At 33.5% G+C, this 17,762-nt stretch overlaps 1 protein-coding gene across 4 annotated transcripts in view; it reads left to right on the forward strand.

Moving 5' to 3' along the window:
* Positions 1-17,762, forward strand: part of apbb2b (amyloid beta (A4) precursor protein-binding, family B, member 2b) — a 149,181-nt gene that overhangs the window by 78,831 nt on the left and 52,588 nt on the right. For all 4 annotated transcript variants that reach the window (XM_061916334.1, XM_061916319.1, XM_061916344.1 and 1 more), the window contains exon 5: positions 16,605-16,837. In XM_061916334.1, coding sequence (XP_061772318.1) covers positions 16,605-16,837 — 233 coding nt within the window. The remainder of the gene's footprint in view (positions 1-16,604; positions 16,838-17,762) is intronic.

Here is a 17,762-nt window from a genome sequence, read left to right on the forward strand (position 1 = left end):
AATGTTACTACATGACATATATACTTACATCATGTATATATTACATGTTATTATGAATGTTACTAGATACTACATATATACTTACATCATGTATATATTACATGTTATTATGAATGTTACTAGATACTACATATATACTTACATCATGTATGTAGTACATGTTATTATGAATGTTACTAGATACAACATATATACTATATTGCATGTTATTGTGAATGTTACTACATGACATATATACTTACATCATGTATGTATTACATGTTATTATGAATGTTACTAGATACTACATATATACTTACATCATGTATATATTACATGTTATTATGAATATTACTATATACTACATATATACTTACATCAGGTATATATTACATGTTATTATGAATGTTACAAGATACTACATATATACTTACATCATGTATATATTACATGTTATTATGAATGTCACTAGATACTACATATATACTTACATCATGTATATATTACATGTTATTATGAATGTTACTAGATACTACATATATACTTACATCATGTATATATTACATGTTATTATGAATGTTACTAGATACTACATATATACTTACGTCATGTATATATTACATGTTATAATGAATGTTACTACATGACATATATACTTACATCATGTATGTATTACATGTTATTATGAATGTTACTAGATACTACATATATACTTACATCATGTATGTATTACATGTTATTATGAATGTTACTAGATACTACATATATACTTACATCATGTATGTAGTACATGTTATTATGAATGTTACTAGATACTACATATATACTTACATCATGTATGTAGTACATGTTATTATGAATGTTACTAGATACTACATATATACTTACATCATGTATATATTACATGTTATTATGAATGTTACTAGATACTACATATATACTTACATCATGTATATATTACATGTTATTATGAATGGTACTAGATACTACATATATACTTACATCATGTATATATTACATGTTATTATGAACGTTACTAGATACTACTTATATACTTACATCATGTATATATTACATGTTATTATGAATGTTACTAGATACTACATATATACTTACATCATGTATATATTACATGTTATAATGAATGTTACTACATGACATATATACTTACATCATGTATATATTACATGTTATTATGAATGTTACTAGATACTACATATATACTTACATCATGTATGTAGTACATGTTATTATGAATGTTACTAGATACTACATATATACTATATTGCATGTTATTGTGAATGTTACTACATGACATATATACTTACATCATGTATGTATTACATGTTATTAGGAATGTTACTAGATACTACATATATACTTACATCATGTATGTAGTACATGTTATCATGAATGTTACTAGATACTACATATATACTTACATCATGTATATATTACATGTTATTATGAATGTTACTACATGACATATATACTTACATCATGTATATATTACATGTTATTATGAATGTTACTAGATACTACATATATACTTACATCATGTATATATTACATGTTATTATGAATGTTACTAGATACTACATATATACTTACATCATGTATATATTACATGTTATTATGAATGTTACTAGATACTACATATATACTTACATCATGTATATATTACATGTTATTATGAATGTTACTAGATACTACATATATACTTACATGTATATATTACGTTATTATGAATGTTACTAGATACTACATATATACTTACATCATGTATATATTACATGTTATTATGAATGTTACTAGATACTACATATATACTTACATGTATATATTACGTTATTATGAATGTTACTAGATACTACATATATACTTACATCATGTATATATTACATGTTATTATGAATGTTACTAGATACTACATATATACTATATTGCATGTTATTGTGAATGTTACTACATGCCATATATACTTAAATCATGTATATATTACATGTTATTATGAATACTACTAGATACTACATATATACTTACATCATGTATATATTACATGTTATTATGAATGTTACTAGATACTACATATATACTTACATCATGTATATATTACATGTTATTATGAATGTTACTAGATACTACATATATACTTACATCATGTATATATTACATGTTATTATGAATGTTACTACATGACATATATACTTACATCATGTATATATTACATGTTATTATGAATGTTACTAGATACTACATATATACTTACAGCATGTGTATATTACATGTTATTATGAATGTTACTAGATACTACATATATACTTACATCATGTGTATATTACATGTTATTATGAATGTTACTAGATACTACATATTTACTTACAGCCTGTGTATAAAACGCTGATGGAGCAGTAATAGTGCGACTCTCATTACCTCAATTTTTAGCTGACTTTTGCTAGTGTTTATTTACTAGTTAGAATGCAGACAAAAAGAACAACACGCGTGTGCTTGTCTTACATAACAAGGACGGTTGAATAATAGACAATAAAAAAGAAAGAAAGAAAGAAAGTAACGCACACGCCGACACAGCCATGTTGTTTTCCCAGGTGTGTGTCACATTCCTCAAGGGATGTTGCGGTTCGGGGGGGGGGGGGGGGGATGTGCTATGACATGGCTTTCGCACTGGCGAGCCAAAACAAACACACACACACACACACACTTTTGCAGAGTTGTGCGATAGGTCTGAGGACACACACCGAGACACGTCGGAGCCATTTTTCCTTTTTTGAAGGATGGTTGACGGCTTGGTCCTCCTAAAGCGTGCAAGATGATGGAGGGGAGGTTGCCGGGCAACCACGTGAGGACCAAGACATTTGTGATAAACATTCAGTGCGCAGGGGAGATCCAGCCGACCTCCATCTTTTGCCGTCTCTCTCTCTCGCCCCTTCTTGGCGTCCTCTCTCCCTCCCTCGCCTCCTTCCTGCCCGTCCCCTCTCGTCTCCTTCCCGCCGTCCTCCCTCGTCTCCTTCCCGCCATCCTCCCTCGTCTCCTTCCCGCCGTCTCCTTCTGGACTTCCGACTTGTTTTTTCCCGTATGAGGCAGCCGGCAGCCTCCGCGATGATGCTGGGGAAGGACTACATGCTGGCTATTGTCATTGTCAATTACGAGGGTACGTGTGTGTGCGTGTGTGTGTGTGACATGTGACTTAGAACCGTGCATGTGTGTGTTTACCTTTTGAGTTCATGTTGTCATGCATGTCCCTCCCCCCTGAGAGCTGCATGCTGACAAGTGCAGCGTGACTCACTACACACATTTTACATCAATTATTGTGCCAGTGGCGTGAAGTGATGATGATGATGATGGTCCACATGCTGAAGGTGATGCTGAAAACTCGCTGGGAATGTGTCTTTATCCACATCCACCTGTCTGCTGCACACACACACACACACACACACACACACACACACACACACACACACAGTTGTAGTGATCCAAGCACTGACCTAGTTTTTTGTACCAGACCCAGGTGGGCTCGCTCACTTTTTCACTTCTCCAATGTAGAGCAGTACCAGTACCAAAATATATTTCCATACTTTGCTGTACTTTTCTAAATAAATATAAACAATATTGTTTACTATCACAACATTTTTTTGTTTTTGTTTTTTTTGTTTTCAGTACCAAAATATAGTTCCACACCTTTTGGCAATTTTCTAAATAAATATAAAAAATATTGTTTAATACAACAAAATATTTTTTTAAATTGGTTCAGTACCAAAATATATTTCCATACTTTTCGGTCCTTTTCTAAATAAATATAAACAATATTGTTGACTAACACAAAATATTTTTAAAACATTTTTGGTACCAAAATATAGTTCCACAGTTTTCGGTCCTTTTCTAAATAAATATAAAAAATATTGTTTACCATCACAAAATCTTTTTAAAAATGTTTCCACTACCAAAAATATTGCCATAATTTTCAGTCCTTTTCTAAATATATTATGAACAATATAATTTACTATCACAAGAATCTTTTTAACATTTTTACAGTACCAAAATATAGTTCCATAGTTTTCAGTCCTTTTCTAAATAAATATAAATAATATTTTTTATTATCACAAAAATTTTAAAAAATAAATTTCAGTACCAAAATATAGTTCCACACCTTTCGGCAATTTTCTAAATAAATATAAAAAATATTGTTTACTATCACAAAATATTTTTTAAATTTTTTGGTACCAAAATATAGTTCCACAGTTTTCGGTCCTTTTCTAAATAAATATAAAAAATATTGTTTACCATCACAAAATCTTTTTTAAATTATTTTCACTGCCAAAAAATATTGACATAATTTTCGGTCCTTTTCTAAATATATTATGAACAATATAATTTACTATCAAAAAAATATTTTTTACATTTTTACAGTACCAAAATATAGTTCCATAGTTTTCAGTCCTTTTCTAAATAAATATCAATAATATTTTTTATTATCACAAAAACTTTAAAAAATAAATTTCAGTACCAAAATATAGTTCCATACTTTTCGGTACTTTTCTAAATAAAAATAAACAATATTGTTTACTATCACATTTTTTTAATTTATTTTTTTTATATTTTCAGTACCAAAATATAGTTCCACACCTTTCGGCAATTTTCTAAATAAATATAAAAAATATTGTTTACTATGACAAAATATTTTTTTAAATTTTTTCAGTACCAAAATATATTTCCATACTTTTCGGTCCTTTTCTAAATAATATGAACAATATTGTTTACTATCACAAAAATATTTTTTAAATTGGTTCATGTACCAAAATATAGTTCCATATTTTTTTGGTACTTTTCTAAATAAATATAAAGAATATTGTTGACTAACGCAAAATCTTTTTTTAAAATCTTTTGGTACCAAATATAATTCCATAGTTTTTGGTCCTTTTCTAAATAAATAATAAGAATATTGTTTACCATCACAAAATCTTTTTTTTTATTTTTTTCACTACCAAAAAATATTGCCATATTTTCGGTCCTTTTTCTAAATATATTATGAACAATATGATTTACTATCACAAAAATCTTTTTAAAATTTTTACAGTACCAAAATATAGTTCCTTACTTTTCAGTCCTTTTCTAAATAAATATCAATAATATTTTTTATTATCACAAAAACTTTAAAATATAAATTTCAGTACCAAAATATAGTTCCATACTTTTCAGTACTTTTCTAAATAAAAATAAACAATATTGTTTACTATCACATTTTTTTAATTTATTTTTTTAATATTTTCAGTACCGAAATATAGTTCCACACCTTTCGGCAATTTTCTAAATAAATATAAAAAATATTGTTTACTATGACAAAAATTTTTTTAATTTTTTCAGTACCAAAATATATTTCCATACTTTTCGGTCCTTTTCTAAATAAATATGAACAATATTGTTTACTATCACAAAAATATTTTTTAAATTGGTTCAGTACCAAAATATAGTTCCATATTTTTTGGTACTTTTCTAAATAAATATAAAGAATATTGTTGACTAACGCAAAATCTTTTTTTAAAATCTTTTGGTACCAAATATAATTCCATAGTTTTTGGTCCTTTTCTAAATATATTATGAACAATATGATTTACTATCACCAAAAATCTTTTTAAAATTTTTACAGTACCAAAATATAGTTCCTTACTTTTCAGTCCTTTTCTAAATAAATATCAATAATATTTTTTATTATCACAAAAACCTTTAAAATATAAAATTTCAGTACCAAAATATAGTTCAACACCTTTCAGCAATTTTCTAAATAAATATAAAAATATTGTTTACTATCAGAAAATATTTTTTAAAATTTTTGGGTACCAAAATATAGTTCCACAGTTTTCAGTCCTTTTCTAAATAAATATCAATAATATTTTTTATTATCACAAAAACTTTAAAAAATAATTTCAGTACCAAAATATAGTTCCATACTTTTCAGTACTTTTCTAAATAAAAATAAACAATATTGTTTACTATCACATTTTTTTAATTTATTTTTTTAATATTTTTCAGTACCGAAATATAGTTCCACACCTTTCGGCGAATTTTCTAAATAAATATAAAAAATATTGTTTACTATGACAAAATATTTTTTTAATTTTTTCAGTACCAAAATATATTTCCATACTTTTCGGTCCTTTTCTAAATAAATATGAACAATATTGTTTACTATCACAAAAATATTTTTTAAATTGGTTCATGTACCAAAATATAGTTCCATATTTTTTGGTACTTTTCTAAATAAATATGAACAATATTGTTGACTAACGCAAAATATTTTTTAATTTTTGGTACCAAAATATACTTCCATAGTTTTCGGTCCTTTTCTAATTAAATATAAAAAATATTGTTTACCATCACAAAATCTTTTGCGAAAAAAATTTCAGTACTAAAATATAGTTCCCTACTTTTCGTTACTTTTCTAGATAAATATAAACAATATTGTTTATTATCACATTTTTTTTAAAGTTTTTTCAGTACCAAAATATATTTTCATACTTTTTGATACTTTTCTAAATAAATATAAACAATATTGTTTCCTTTTAAAAATGTCAGTACCAAAATATATTCCCATACCTTTTGGTACTTTTCCAAATAAATATAAGCAATATTGTTTACTTTTAAAACATTTTCATTACCAAAATATATTTCCATACTTTTCGTTACTTTTCTAAATAAATATAAACAATATTGTTTACTTTAAAAAGAAATTCAGTACCAAATATATTTCCATACTCTTCAGTACTTTTCCAAATAAATATAAACAATATTGTTTACTAACACAAAATCTTTTATTTTATTTTTTCAGTACCAAAATATATTTCCATACTTAGGGAGACAGAACAGGATCGGTGGGGGTCAGAAATTTTTTTTTTTTGTCTAATTTGTCCTGGAGAGGGGGTCCAGACTGAGTCCAATGGAGAGAAAAAACTCATAGCCATAGCACACATAAACATGTGTGTAAGATTGAAACATTGAAGCACACAAAGGACATGAAGTCATTAGGAAGTAAGAATTGTTTTAGTTGTGTTGTAAAACTCGCAAATGTAGCTTGGAGTGACGAATGACGAATCCTCGGTAGAGAAACGAGTATAGTGGCAACGCTACGGATGGCGGAGAAGATTGAACAGCACAAACAAAAGCATTACCGATTAAATGGAAAGTCAATTAAGCACAAACAATAAAACACCCTATCAGTAGTTTTTATTATTGCTTCATAAGCCGCAGAGTATAAAGCGTGGGGAAAAACTAGTGGGTTTTAGCCTGGAATTCAGGGTAGTAAACATGCTGTACACTGACTACTCTAAAGTATACTGAAGTGTACTTTGAGAAGATATAATGACTGTTGAAATGTGAAGGTGGAATATGAGATTGTGGTGTGTGTGTGTGTGTGTGTGTGTGTGTATGTGTGTCCCGCATGTGTGTGTGTGTGTGTGTGTGTGTGTGTGTGTGTGTGTGTGTGTGTGTGTGTGTGTGTGTGTGTGTGTATGCTTGTCCTTCCTTTTATGCGGCACTATGCAGCCACCTGAGGGTCCTGCTTTCATGGCCTTATAAAGATGAAGCCATCAAACAAGTTTGGGATCAACTCACAGACGAGTGAGGAGACACTTGCAGGCGACCTCTGACCTCACATGTTCCCCTCAAGCAGGGGTCGGCAACCCCAAATGTGAAAGAGCCACAGTGGACCAAAAAAATACAAAACAACAATCTGTCTGGAGCCGCAAAATATTAAAAGTCTTTATATAAGTGTTATAATGAAGACAACACATGATGTAAGTGTCTATATTAGCCTACTATCAAAATGACTTTAAAAGTCTTATATAAGTGTTATAATGAAGGCAACACATGATGTAAGTGTCTATATTAGCCTACTATCAAAATGACTTTAAAAGTCTTATATAAGTGTTATAATGAAGACAACACATGATGTAAGTGTCTATATTAGCCTACTATCAAAATGACTTTAAAAGTCTTATATAAGTGTTATAATGAAGACAACACATGATGTAAGTGTCTATATTAGCCTACTATCAAAATGACTTTAAAAGTCTTATATAAGTGTTATAATGAAGACAACACATGATGTAAGTGTCTATATTAGCCTACTATCAAAATGACTTTAAAAGTCTTGTATAAGTGTTATAATGAAGACAACCACATGATGTAAGTGTCTATATTAGCCTACTATCAAAATGACTTAAAAGTCTTATATAAGTGTTATAATGAAGACAACACATGATGTAAGTGTCTATATTAGCCTACTATCAAAATGACTTTAAAAGTCTTATATAAGTATTATAATGAAGACAACACATGATGTAAGTGTCTATATTAGCCTACTATCAAAATGACTTTAAAAGTCTTATATAAGTGTTATAATGAAGACAACACATGATGTAAGTGTCTATATTAGCCTACTATCAAAATGACTTTAAAGTCTTGTATAAGTGTTATAATGAAGACAACACATGATGTAAGTGTCTATATTAGCCTACTATCAAAACGACTTTAAAAGTCTTATATAAGTGTTATAATGAAGACAACACATGATGTAAGTGTCTATATTAGCCTACTATCAAAATGACTTTAAAAGTCTTATATAAGTGTTATAATGAAGACAACACATGATGTAAGTGTCTATATTAGCCTACTATCAAAATGACTTTAAAAGTCTTATATAAGTGTTATAATGAAGGCAACACATGATGTAAGTGTCTATATTAGCCTACTATCAAAATGACTTTAAAAGTCTTATATAAGTGTTATAATGAAGACAACACATGATGTAAGTGTCTATATTAGCCTACTATCAAAACGACTTTAAAAGTCTTATATAAGTGTTATAATGAAGACAACACATGATGTAAGTGTCTATATTAGCCTACTATCAAAATGACTTTAAAAGTCTTATATAAGTGTTATAATGAAGACAACACATGATGTAAGTGTCTATATTAGCCTACTATCAAAATGACTTTAAAAGTCTTATATAAGTGTTATAATGAAGACAACAATGATGTAAGTGTCTATATTAGCTACTATCAAAATGACTTTAAAAGTCTTATATAAGTGTTATAATGAAGACAACACATGATGTAAGTGTCTATATTAGCCTACTATCAAAACGACTTTAAAAGTCTTATATAAGTGTTATAATGAAGACAACACATGATGTAAGTGTCTATATTAGCCTACTATCAAAGTCCTGATGTTGAAATGTCATATTAATTGTACACATCTACCCAGTCAGTCAAACAAGTCAGAGCTTTTCTTCCTGTCACTCCCTCCACATCAGTGAGCGGGGCATCTAAAAGTTTGAGGACGGAGCAGGAGTTTTGGTTTTATGATGAAGCGGCTAAAAAAACATGATATCCTTTTTTTTATTTCAGTCTAGCAAAGTTTAATTTGGCTTTGAGTTTGACTGCAGTTTATGTTCAAGGTGGTCTTTTATTTGGAGCAGAACCTTGGCCACCAGCACACTTCATTCAACCTTCTAGTCAGGGCTGTCAAGTGCTTCTCATTACTCAGAGTATATATATATATATATATATATATAATATATATATATATATATATATATAATATATATATATATATATAAATATATATATGTACATTTATTAAGATTTGTCCCATATTACACCATTTTTTTTTTTACTTACACAGTAAATATCTGTCACCAGAATTTGACCGTAAAAAATCACAATGTTTTTTGTTTTTTTACAGCATATTTCTGTAAAGGGACACAAAGTACCGATGTTTTTTATGGTAACATAAACAACATTATATGATGGCAGTTATTTTGCTGCGTTTTTCCATTTCCAGTAACTTGACTATATCATTTATTGTTTTGTTAGTGTACATGTTGGTAGATAACTTACTTGAAAAAGGCTTAACATCGAAGTAGGAAAAATATCAGGCACCAAAAGGGACAAGTTTGGAGCGTATTTTTGACCATTTTTCCTTCAAACTGGCCCAGGACTTAAGGAGTAAGAACCAGCAGCAACCCCACAAACTAGACCCCAAAAGGAGCCAAGTGATGTCATTTCAGGTCTTATTTTTACAGTTTTGCTTAAAAACTGGTCAAAGGGGTGGGAGGGACATATGTCCCCGGGGTTCCAGACACTTTGGTCAGCTTCAGCAGTCCTAGAACCAGACCCCAGAACGATTAAGGGGTGTAAGAACCAGCAGCAACCCAGCAAACTAGACCCAAAAGGGGACTAATGATGTAATTTCAGGTCCTATTTTTACACAGTTTTCCTTAAAACTGGCCACGGGGGCGAGAGGGACATATGTCCACGGAGTTCTGCAGCCCCTGGTTGGCTTCAGCAGTCTCAGGATAAGACCCCAGAACAATTTAGGGGTGTAAAAACCAGCAGCAACCCAGCAAACGAGACCCCAAAAAGGGACTAATGATGTAATTTCAGGTCCTATTTTTACACAGTTTTCCTTAAAACTGGCCACGGGGGCGAGGAGGGACATATGTCCCACGGAGTTCTGCAGCCCCTGGTTGGATTCAGCAGTCCCAGGATAAGACCCCAGAACAATTTAGGGGGTGTAAAAACCAGCAGCAACCCAGCAAACGAGACCCCAAAAGGGACTAATGATGTAATTTCAGGTCCTATTTTTACACAGTTTTCCTTAAAAGTGGTCAAGGGGGTGGGAGGGACATATGTCCCCGGGGTTCCTGACACTTTGGTCGGCTTCAGCAGTCCCAGGACAAGGCCCCAGAATGACTTAAGGGTGTAAGAACCAGCAGCAACCCGGCAAACTAGACCCCAAAAGGGGTTAAGTGATGTAATTCGAGGTCTATTTTACACTTCCTTAAAACTGGTCCTCCGGGCGCAAGGGACAGATGTCCCCGGGGTTCTGGAGCCCTTGGTTGGCTTCAGCAGTCCCAGGATAAGACCCCAGAACATTTTAGGGGTGTAAGAAACCAGCAGCAACCTGACAAACTAGACCCCAAAAGGGACTAATGATGTAATTTCAGGTCCTATTTTTACACAGTCTTCCTTAAAACTGGCCATGGGGGCGGGAGGGACATATGTCCCCAGAGTTCTGCAGCCCCCTGGTCGGTTTCAGCAGTCCCAGGATAAGGACCTCAGAACAATTTTAGGGGGTCCCAGGATAAGACCTCAGAACAATTTTAGGGGTGTAAGAACCAGCAGCAACCCAGCAAACTAGACCCAAAAGGGACTAACGATGTAATTTCAGGTCCTATTTTTACACATTTTTCCTTAAATCTGGCCACGGGGGCGCAAGGGACAGATGTCCTCGGGGTTTTGCAGCCCCTGGCCGACTTCAGCAGTGCCAGGACAAAACCCCAGAACGACTTAGGGTAGTAAGAACCAGCAGCAACCCTACAAATTCGTCCCCAACAGGGGCCAAGTGTTGTAATTTTGGGGCCTATTTTTACACTTCCTTAAAACTGGTCTTCCGGGGCGCAAGAGACAGATTTCTACAGGGTTCTGCAGCCCTTGGTTGGCTTCAGCAGTCCCAGGATAAGACCCCAGAACGACTTGAGGTAGTAACAACCAACAGCAACCCCACACACTTGTCCCCAAAAGGAGCCAAGTGATGTAATTTCAGGGCCTATTTTTACAGTTTTCCTTAAAACTGGCCACGGGAGCGGGAGGGAATACATGTCCCTGGGAATCCAGACACTTCGGTCGGCTTCAGCAGTCCCAGGACAAGACCCCAGAACAATTTAAGGGAGTAAGAACCAGCAACAACCCCACACTCTAGACCCATTATGGGCTAAGTGATATTATTTCAGGTCCTATTTTTACACAGTTTTCCTTAAAACTTGCCACGGGGGCGGGAGGGACAGATGTCTCCGACGTTCTGCAGCCCCTGGTTGGCTTAAGTCGTCCAAGATAAGACCCCAGAACAATTTAGAGGTGTAAGAACCAGCAGCAACCCAGCAAACTTGGCCCAAAAGGGACTAATGATGTAATTTCAGGTCCTATTTCTACACAGTTTTCCTTAAAACTTGCCACGGGGGCGGGAGGGACAGATTTCCTCGGGGTTTTGCAGCCTCTGGTCGGCTTCAGCAGTCCCAGGATAAGACCCCAGAACAATTTAGGGGTGTAAGAACCTGCAGCAACCCAGCAAACTAGACCCCTAAAAGGGGCTAAGTGATGTAATTTCCAGGTCTATTTTTACACTTCCTTAAAACTGGTCCTCCGGGGCACAAGGGACAGACGTCCCCGGGGTTCTGGAGCCCTCGGTCGGCTTCAGCAGTCCCAGGATAAGACCCCAGAACAATTAAGGGAGTAAGAACCAGCAGCAACCTGACAAACTCGTCCCCAAAAGGGGCCAAGTGTTGTAATTCCGGGGCCTATTTTTACACTTTTTCTTAAAACTAGCCCCGGAGCAGGAGGGACAGATGTCCCCGGGGTTCTGGAACCCCTGGTCAGCTTCAGCAGTCCCAGGATAAGACCCCAGCAAACTAGACCCCTAGAAGGGGCTAAGTGATGTAATTTCCAGGTCGATTTTTACACTTCCTTAAAACTGGTCCTCCGGGACGCAAGGGACAGACGTCCCCGGGATTCTGGAGCCCTCGGTCGGCTTCAGCAGTCCCAGGATAAGACCCCAGAACAATTAAGGGAGTCAGAACCAGCAGCAACCTGACAAACTCGTCCCCAAAAGGGGCCAAGTGTTGTAATTCCGGGGCCTATTTTTAAACATTTTCTTAAAACTAGCCCCGGAGCAGGAGGGACAGATGTCCCCGGGGTTCTGGAACCCCTGGTCAGCTTCAGCAGTCCCAGGATAAGACCCCAGCAAACTAGACCCCTAGAAGGGGCTAAGTGATGTAATTTCCAGGTCTATTTTTACACTTCCTTAAAACTGGTCCTCCGGGGCGCAAGGGACAGACGTCCCCGGGATTCTGGAGCCTTCGGTCGGCTTCAGCAGTCCCAGGATAAGACCCCAGAACAATTAAGGGAGTCAGAACCAGCAGCAACCTGACAAACTCGTCCCCAAAAGGGGCCAAGTGTTGTAATTCCGGGCCTATTTTTAAACATTTTCTTAAAACTAGCCCCGGAGCAGGAGGGACAGATGTCCCCGGGGTTCTGGAACCCCTGGTCAGCTTCAGCAGTCCCAGGATATGACCCCAGAACAATTTAGGGGTGTAAGAACCAGCAACAACCCAGCAAACTAGACCCCTAAAAGGGGCTAAGTGATGTAATTTCAGGTCCTATTTTTACAGGGTTAGGTTTGAGTCCGTCCTGGCCTGAGTGTGGTCTTCCCTGCCAGGGTGACCTGGAGCCAGTCTGGTCACCACGCATCTTGCCTAATGAAGTCATTTCCTTCCGGGCCGCAGTAACGGCAGGAGTGTCAATGCCGCTGCGATGAAAGCAGCTGTGACTTTGTAAATGTTTGCTCCTCTCAGGGGGAGAGGATGTTTAGTAGAAAAGCGAGAGCAGTAACTTTGATTTAATGTTTGCATTTCATCTCCACGTCTTCGCCACACCTGTTGTGTTCCCTCCAAATGTGTCGCCCACCAATAAACCACACCAGCGTCTGCGGGTGTTGTTGGCACGATGTCTTCCTGCTATCAGCTGGGTGTAAATCTGCCGCCTGCAGTCAATCAACATGGACCTTGTTGGCCATGGAAAAAGGGAAAAAAAGCCAGGACACGAGGAGGAAGAGGAGGAGGAGGAGGAGAAAAGCAGATGTTGGATGATGTCATTTCCCTTTGGCTGGTGTTGGCTCCTTGTGCACGTGGAAAAGAATTCAGCACTTTTTGCCTTCCTTTGCAGCAATAATCTTCTGTGAAACCTGCTTATGTTTCCTGTCGGCCATTAATGGCAAAACTCACTCCAACAACCTCACAAGAAACTGTACTACATGTTAAAATAATATTTTGTATTCATTTAAAAAAAGTCTACTTTTTAAACAGGGACAGCACATATTAATGAGCAGACACATACTGTAAGTACAGTTTGGGCGCGAGGAATTTTCAAATGTCATCAAGTCCTAAAAATGGGGTCCCCCTTTTTTTGTCAGCGTTTTGAAAAAAAGGATAAATGTATGCATTGTCCTGTTATATCTCACATACTTTGTTGTGTTTTGGAGAAAAAGGTTGTCATAAATGTTACTTCATTCATTAAAAAAACTATAAAAATAAAAAAAGTTCATGCATATGTAAATGTATTCAACTATAAACATTCATTCACTTTCTTCTTATATATGTATGTGTGTGTGTGTGTGTGTGTGTATATATATATGTGTGTGTGTGTAAATGTGTATGTATATGTGTATTTCGCCACACCTAGTGTGTGTGTGACAATCATTGGTACTTTAACTTTAATGTATGTGTATATGTGTATAACAGACTGTATTTATGTTACTCACATGCGAATAATGCTGTATAATAGACTGTATTTTTGTTATTCACATGTGAATAATGCTGTATAGTAGACTGTATTTATATTATTCACATGTGAATAATGCTGTATAATAGACCGTATTTATGTTATTCACATGTGAATAATGCTGCATAATAGACTGTATTTATGTTATTCACATGTGAATAATGCTGTATAACAGATTGTATTTATATTATTCACATGTGAGTAATGCTGTATAATAGACTGTATTTATATTATTCACATGTGAATAATGCTGTATAATAGACTGTATTTATATTATTCACATGTGAATAATGCTGTATAATAGACTGTATTTATATTATTCACATGTGAATAATGCTGTATAATAGTCTGTATTTATATTATTCACATGTGAATAATGCTGTATAATAGACTGTATGTACAGTATATTCACATGTGAATAATACTGTATAATAGACTATTTGTTATTCCCATGTGAATAATGCTGAATAATAGACTGTATTTATGTTATTCACATGTGAATAATGCTGTATAATATACTGTATTTATATTATTCACATGTGAATAATGCTGTATAATAGACTGTATTTATGTTATTCACATGTTAATAATGCTGTATAATAGACTGTATTTATGATATTCATATGTTAATAATGCTGTATAATAGACTGTATTTATGTTATTCACATGTGAATAATGCTGTATAATAGACTGTATGTACAGTATATTATTCACATGTGAATAATACTGTATAATAGACTATTTGTTATTCACATGTGAATAATGCTGAATAATAGACTGTATTTATGTTATTCACATGGGAATAATGCTGTATAATAGACTGTATTTATGTTATTCACATGTGAATAATGCTGTATAATAGACTGTATTTATATTATTCACACGTGAATAATGCTGTATAATAGACTGTATTTATGTTATTCACATATGAATAATGCTGTATAATAGACTATTTATATTATTCACATGTGAATAATGCTGTATAGTAGACTGTATTTATATTATTCACATGTGAATAATGCTGTATAATAGACTGTATTTATATTATTCACATGTGAATAATGCTGTATAATAGACTGTATTTATATTATTCACATGTGAATAATGCTGTATAATAGACTGTATTTATATTATTCACATGTGAATAATGCTGTATAATAGACCGTATTTATGTTATTCACATGTGAATAATGCTGCATAATAGACTGCATTTATATTATTCACATGAGAATAATGCTGTATAATAGACTATTTATATTATTCACATGTGAATAATGCTGTATAGTAGACTGTATTTATATTATTCACATGTGAATAATGCTGTATAATAGACCGTATTTATGTTATTCACATGTGAATAATGCTGCATAATAGACTGCATTTACATTATTCACATGAGAATAATGCTGTATAATAGACTGTATTTATATTATTCACATGTGAATAATGCTGTATAATAGACCGTATTTATGTTATTCACATGTGAATAATGCTGCATAATAGACTGCATTTATATTATTCACATGAGAATAATGCTGTATAATAGACTGTATTTATATTATTCAAATGTGAATAATGCTGTATAATAGACTGTATTTATATTATTCACATGTGAATAATGCTGTATAATAGACAGTGTTTGTTATTCACATGTGAATAATGCTGTATAATAGACTGTATTTATAGTATTCACATGTGAATAATAGACTGTATTTATATTATTTACATGTGAATAATGCTGTATAAGAGACTGTTTTTATATTATTCACATTTAATAATGTTGTATAATACACTGTATTTATATTATTCACATGATGTTGTATAATAGACTGTTTTTATATTCTCATGTGAATAATGCTCTACAATAGAATGTATTTATATTATTCAGACGTGAAAAATGCTGTATAATAGACTGTATTTATATTATTCACATGTAAAAAATACCTAACTGTTTATTGTGAGCAAACTATGGTGCTGAATTTCCCCTGAGGATCAATAAATTACTTTCTATTCTATTCTATTCTAAAAAAAAATGCGTAAATGCACGTCCTTTCTGATTTCAATGTGTAAAAAGACACAAAAAGTGCGTTAATTCCAACATAGACAGAGGAAGATCAAAAGGAGATTTTAAAATCCAAATAAAAATCAAAAACAAAAAGTGTGCTAGCATGTAGCTTCCATGCTTGGAACCAACATCTTCCCTTCCCATTGCAGACATCTGGAACGAGCAATCCTTCCAGACGGACCCGGACTTGCCTCCCGGCTGGAAGAAGATCACGGACATGGCGGGCATCTACTACTGGCACATCCCCACCGGCGCCACCCAGTGGGAGAGGCCCGCCGCCCCCGGGGAGACGACCCTGCAGGCGGGTGAGCACACGGGCGCTCTATCTCCACGGAAACAGTCGCTGGGATCCCTCAGCCCCTCCCCCACTCTTGACCAGGAGGTGAGACACTTACATGCACACGTACTGTTCTTTATCTGACAAACTCACCACATGGTGGCGCTCTTATGTTTGGAGTTGGACTCACTTGAAGTTTCTCACACGGCTCATTGAACCGGACAAAACCCTCAATAATTTTGGGAACTACACTTTTTGGGGAATGTCGACCATCAGCCACACATGTCTTTCCCTTTTCCGTGCATTCTAAATTCTGCACAACTGCTAGTAAGAGGCGGCTAACCAAAGTGTGCAGTTAGGCATTTACGGTGAAACACTGTAAACACCTGTGAGGGACTGACACACACACACATCATCTCAGCAAGAATAGTTCAAAAACATGGCCGCCATCAAGCAAAACAGGTCACAGGGGAGATTTTGCAACTAATTGTTCTTAAGTCATCAACCATGTGTCTAATGTTATACAACTTTAATATTGTCATACAACTTTAATATTATCATACAACTTTAATATTATCATACAACTTTTAAAGTCCATGACAGGCTGGGCAGATAAAACAATATTAATATACATCGTAATAGACGTGTAATAAATATCAATAAAAATATGTTTGATATATGATGTGTGTGTGTATATATATATATATATATATATATATATATATATACATATGTATACATATATGTATGTATATATATGTAAATATATATGTATATATAGATGTGTATACATATATGTATATATATATATATATGTGTGTATATATATATGTATTTATATATATATATATGCTTATATATACTGTGTGTATATATACACATATATATATATATATATAATATATATATATATATATATATATATATATATATATATATATATATATATATATATATGTGTGTGTATGTGTGAGAAAAATCACAAGACTACTTCATCTCTACAGAACTGTTTCATGAGGGGTTCCCTCAA

The sequence above is a fragment of the Nerophis ophidion genome, linkage group LG01 (assembly GCF_033978795.1).
Source record: "Nerophis ophidion isolate RoL-2023_Sa linkage group LG01, RoL_Noph_v1.0, whole genome shotgun sequence".
Classification (NCBI taxonomy): domain Eukaryota; kingdom Metazoa; phylum Chordata; class Actinopteri; order Syngnathiformes; family Syngnathidae; genus Nerophis; species Nerophis ophidion.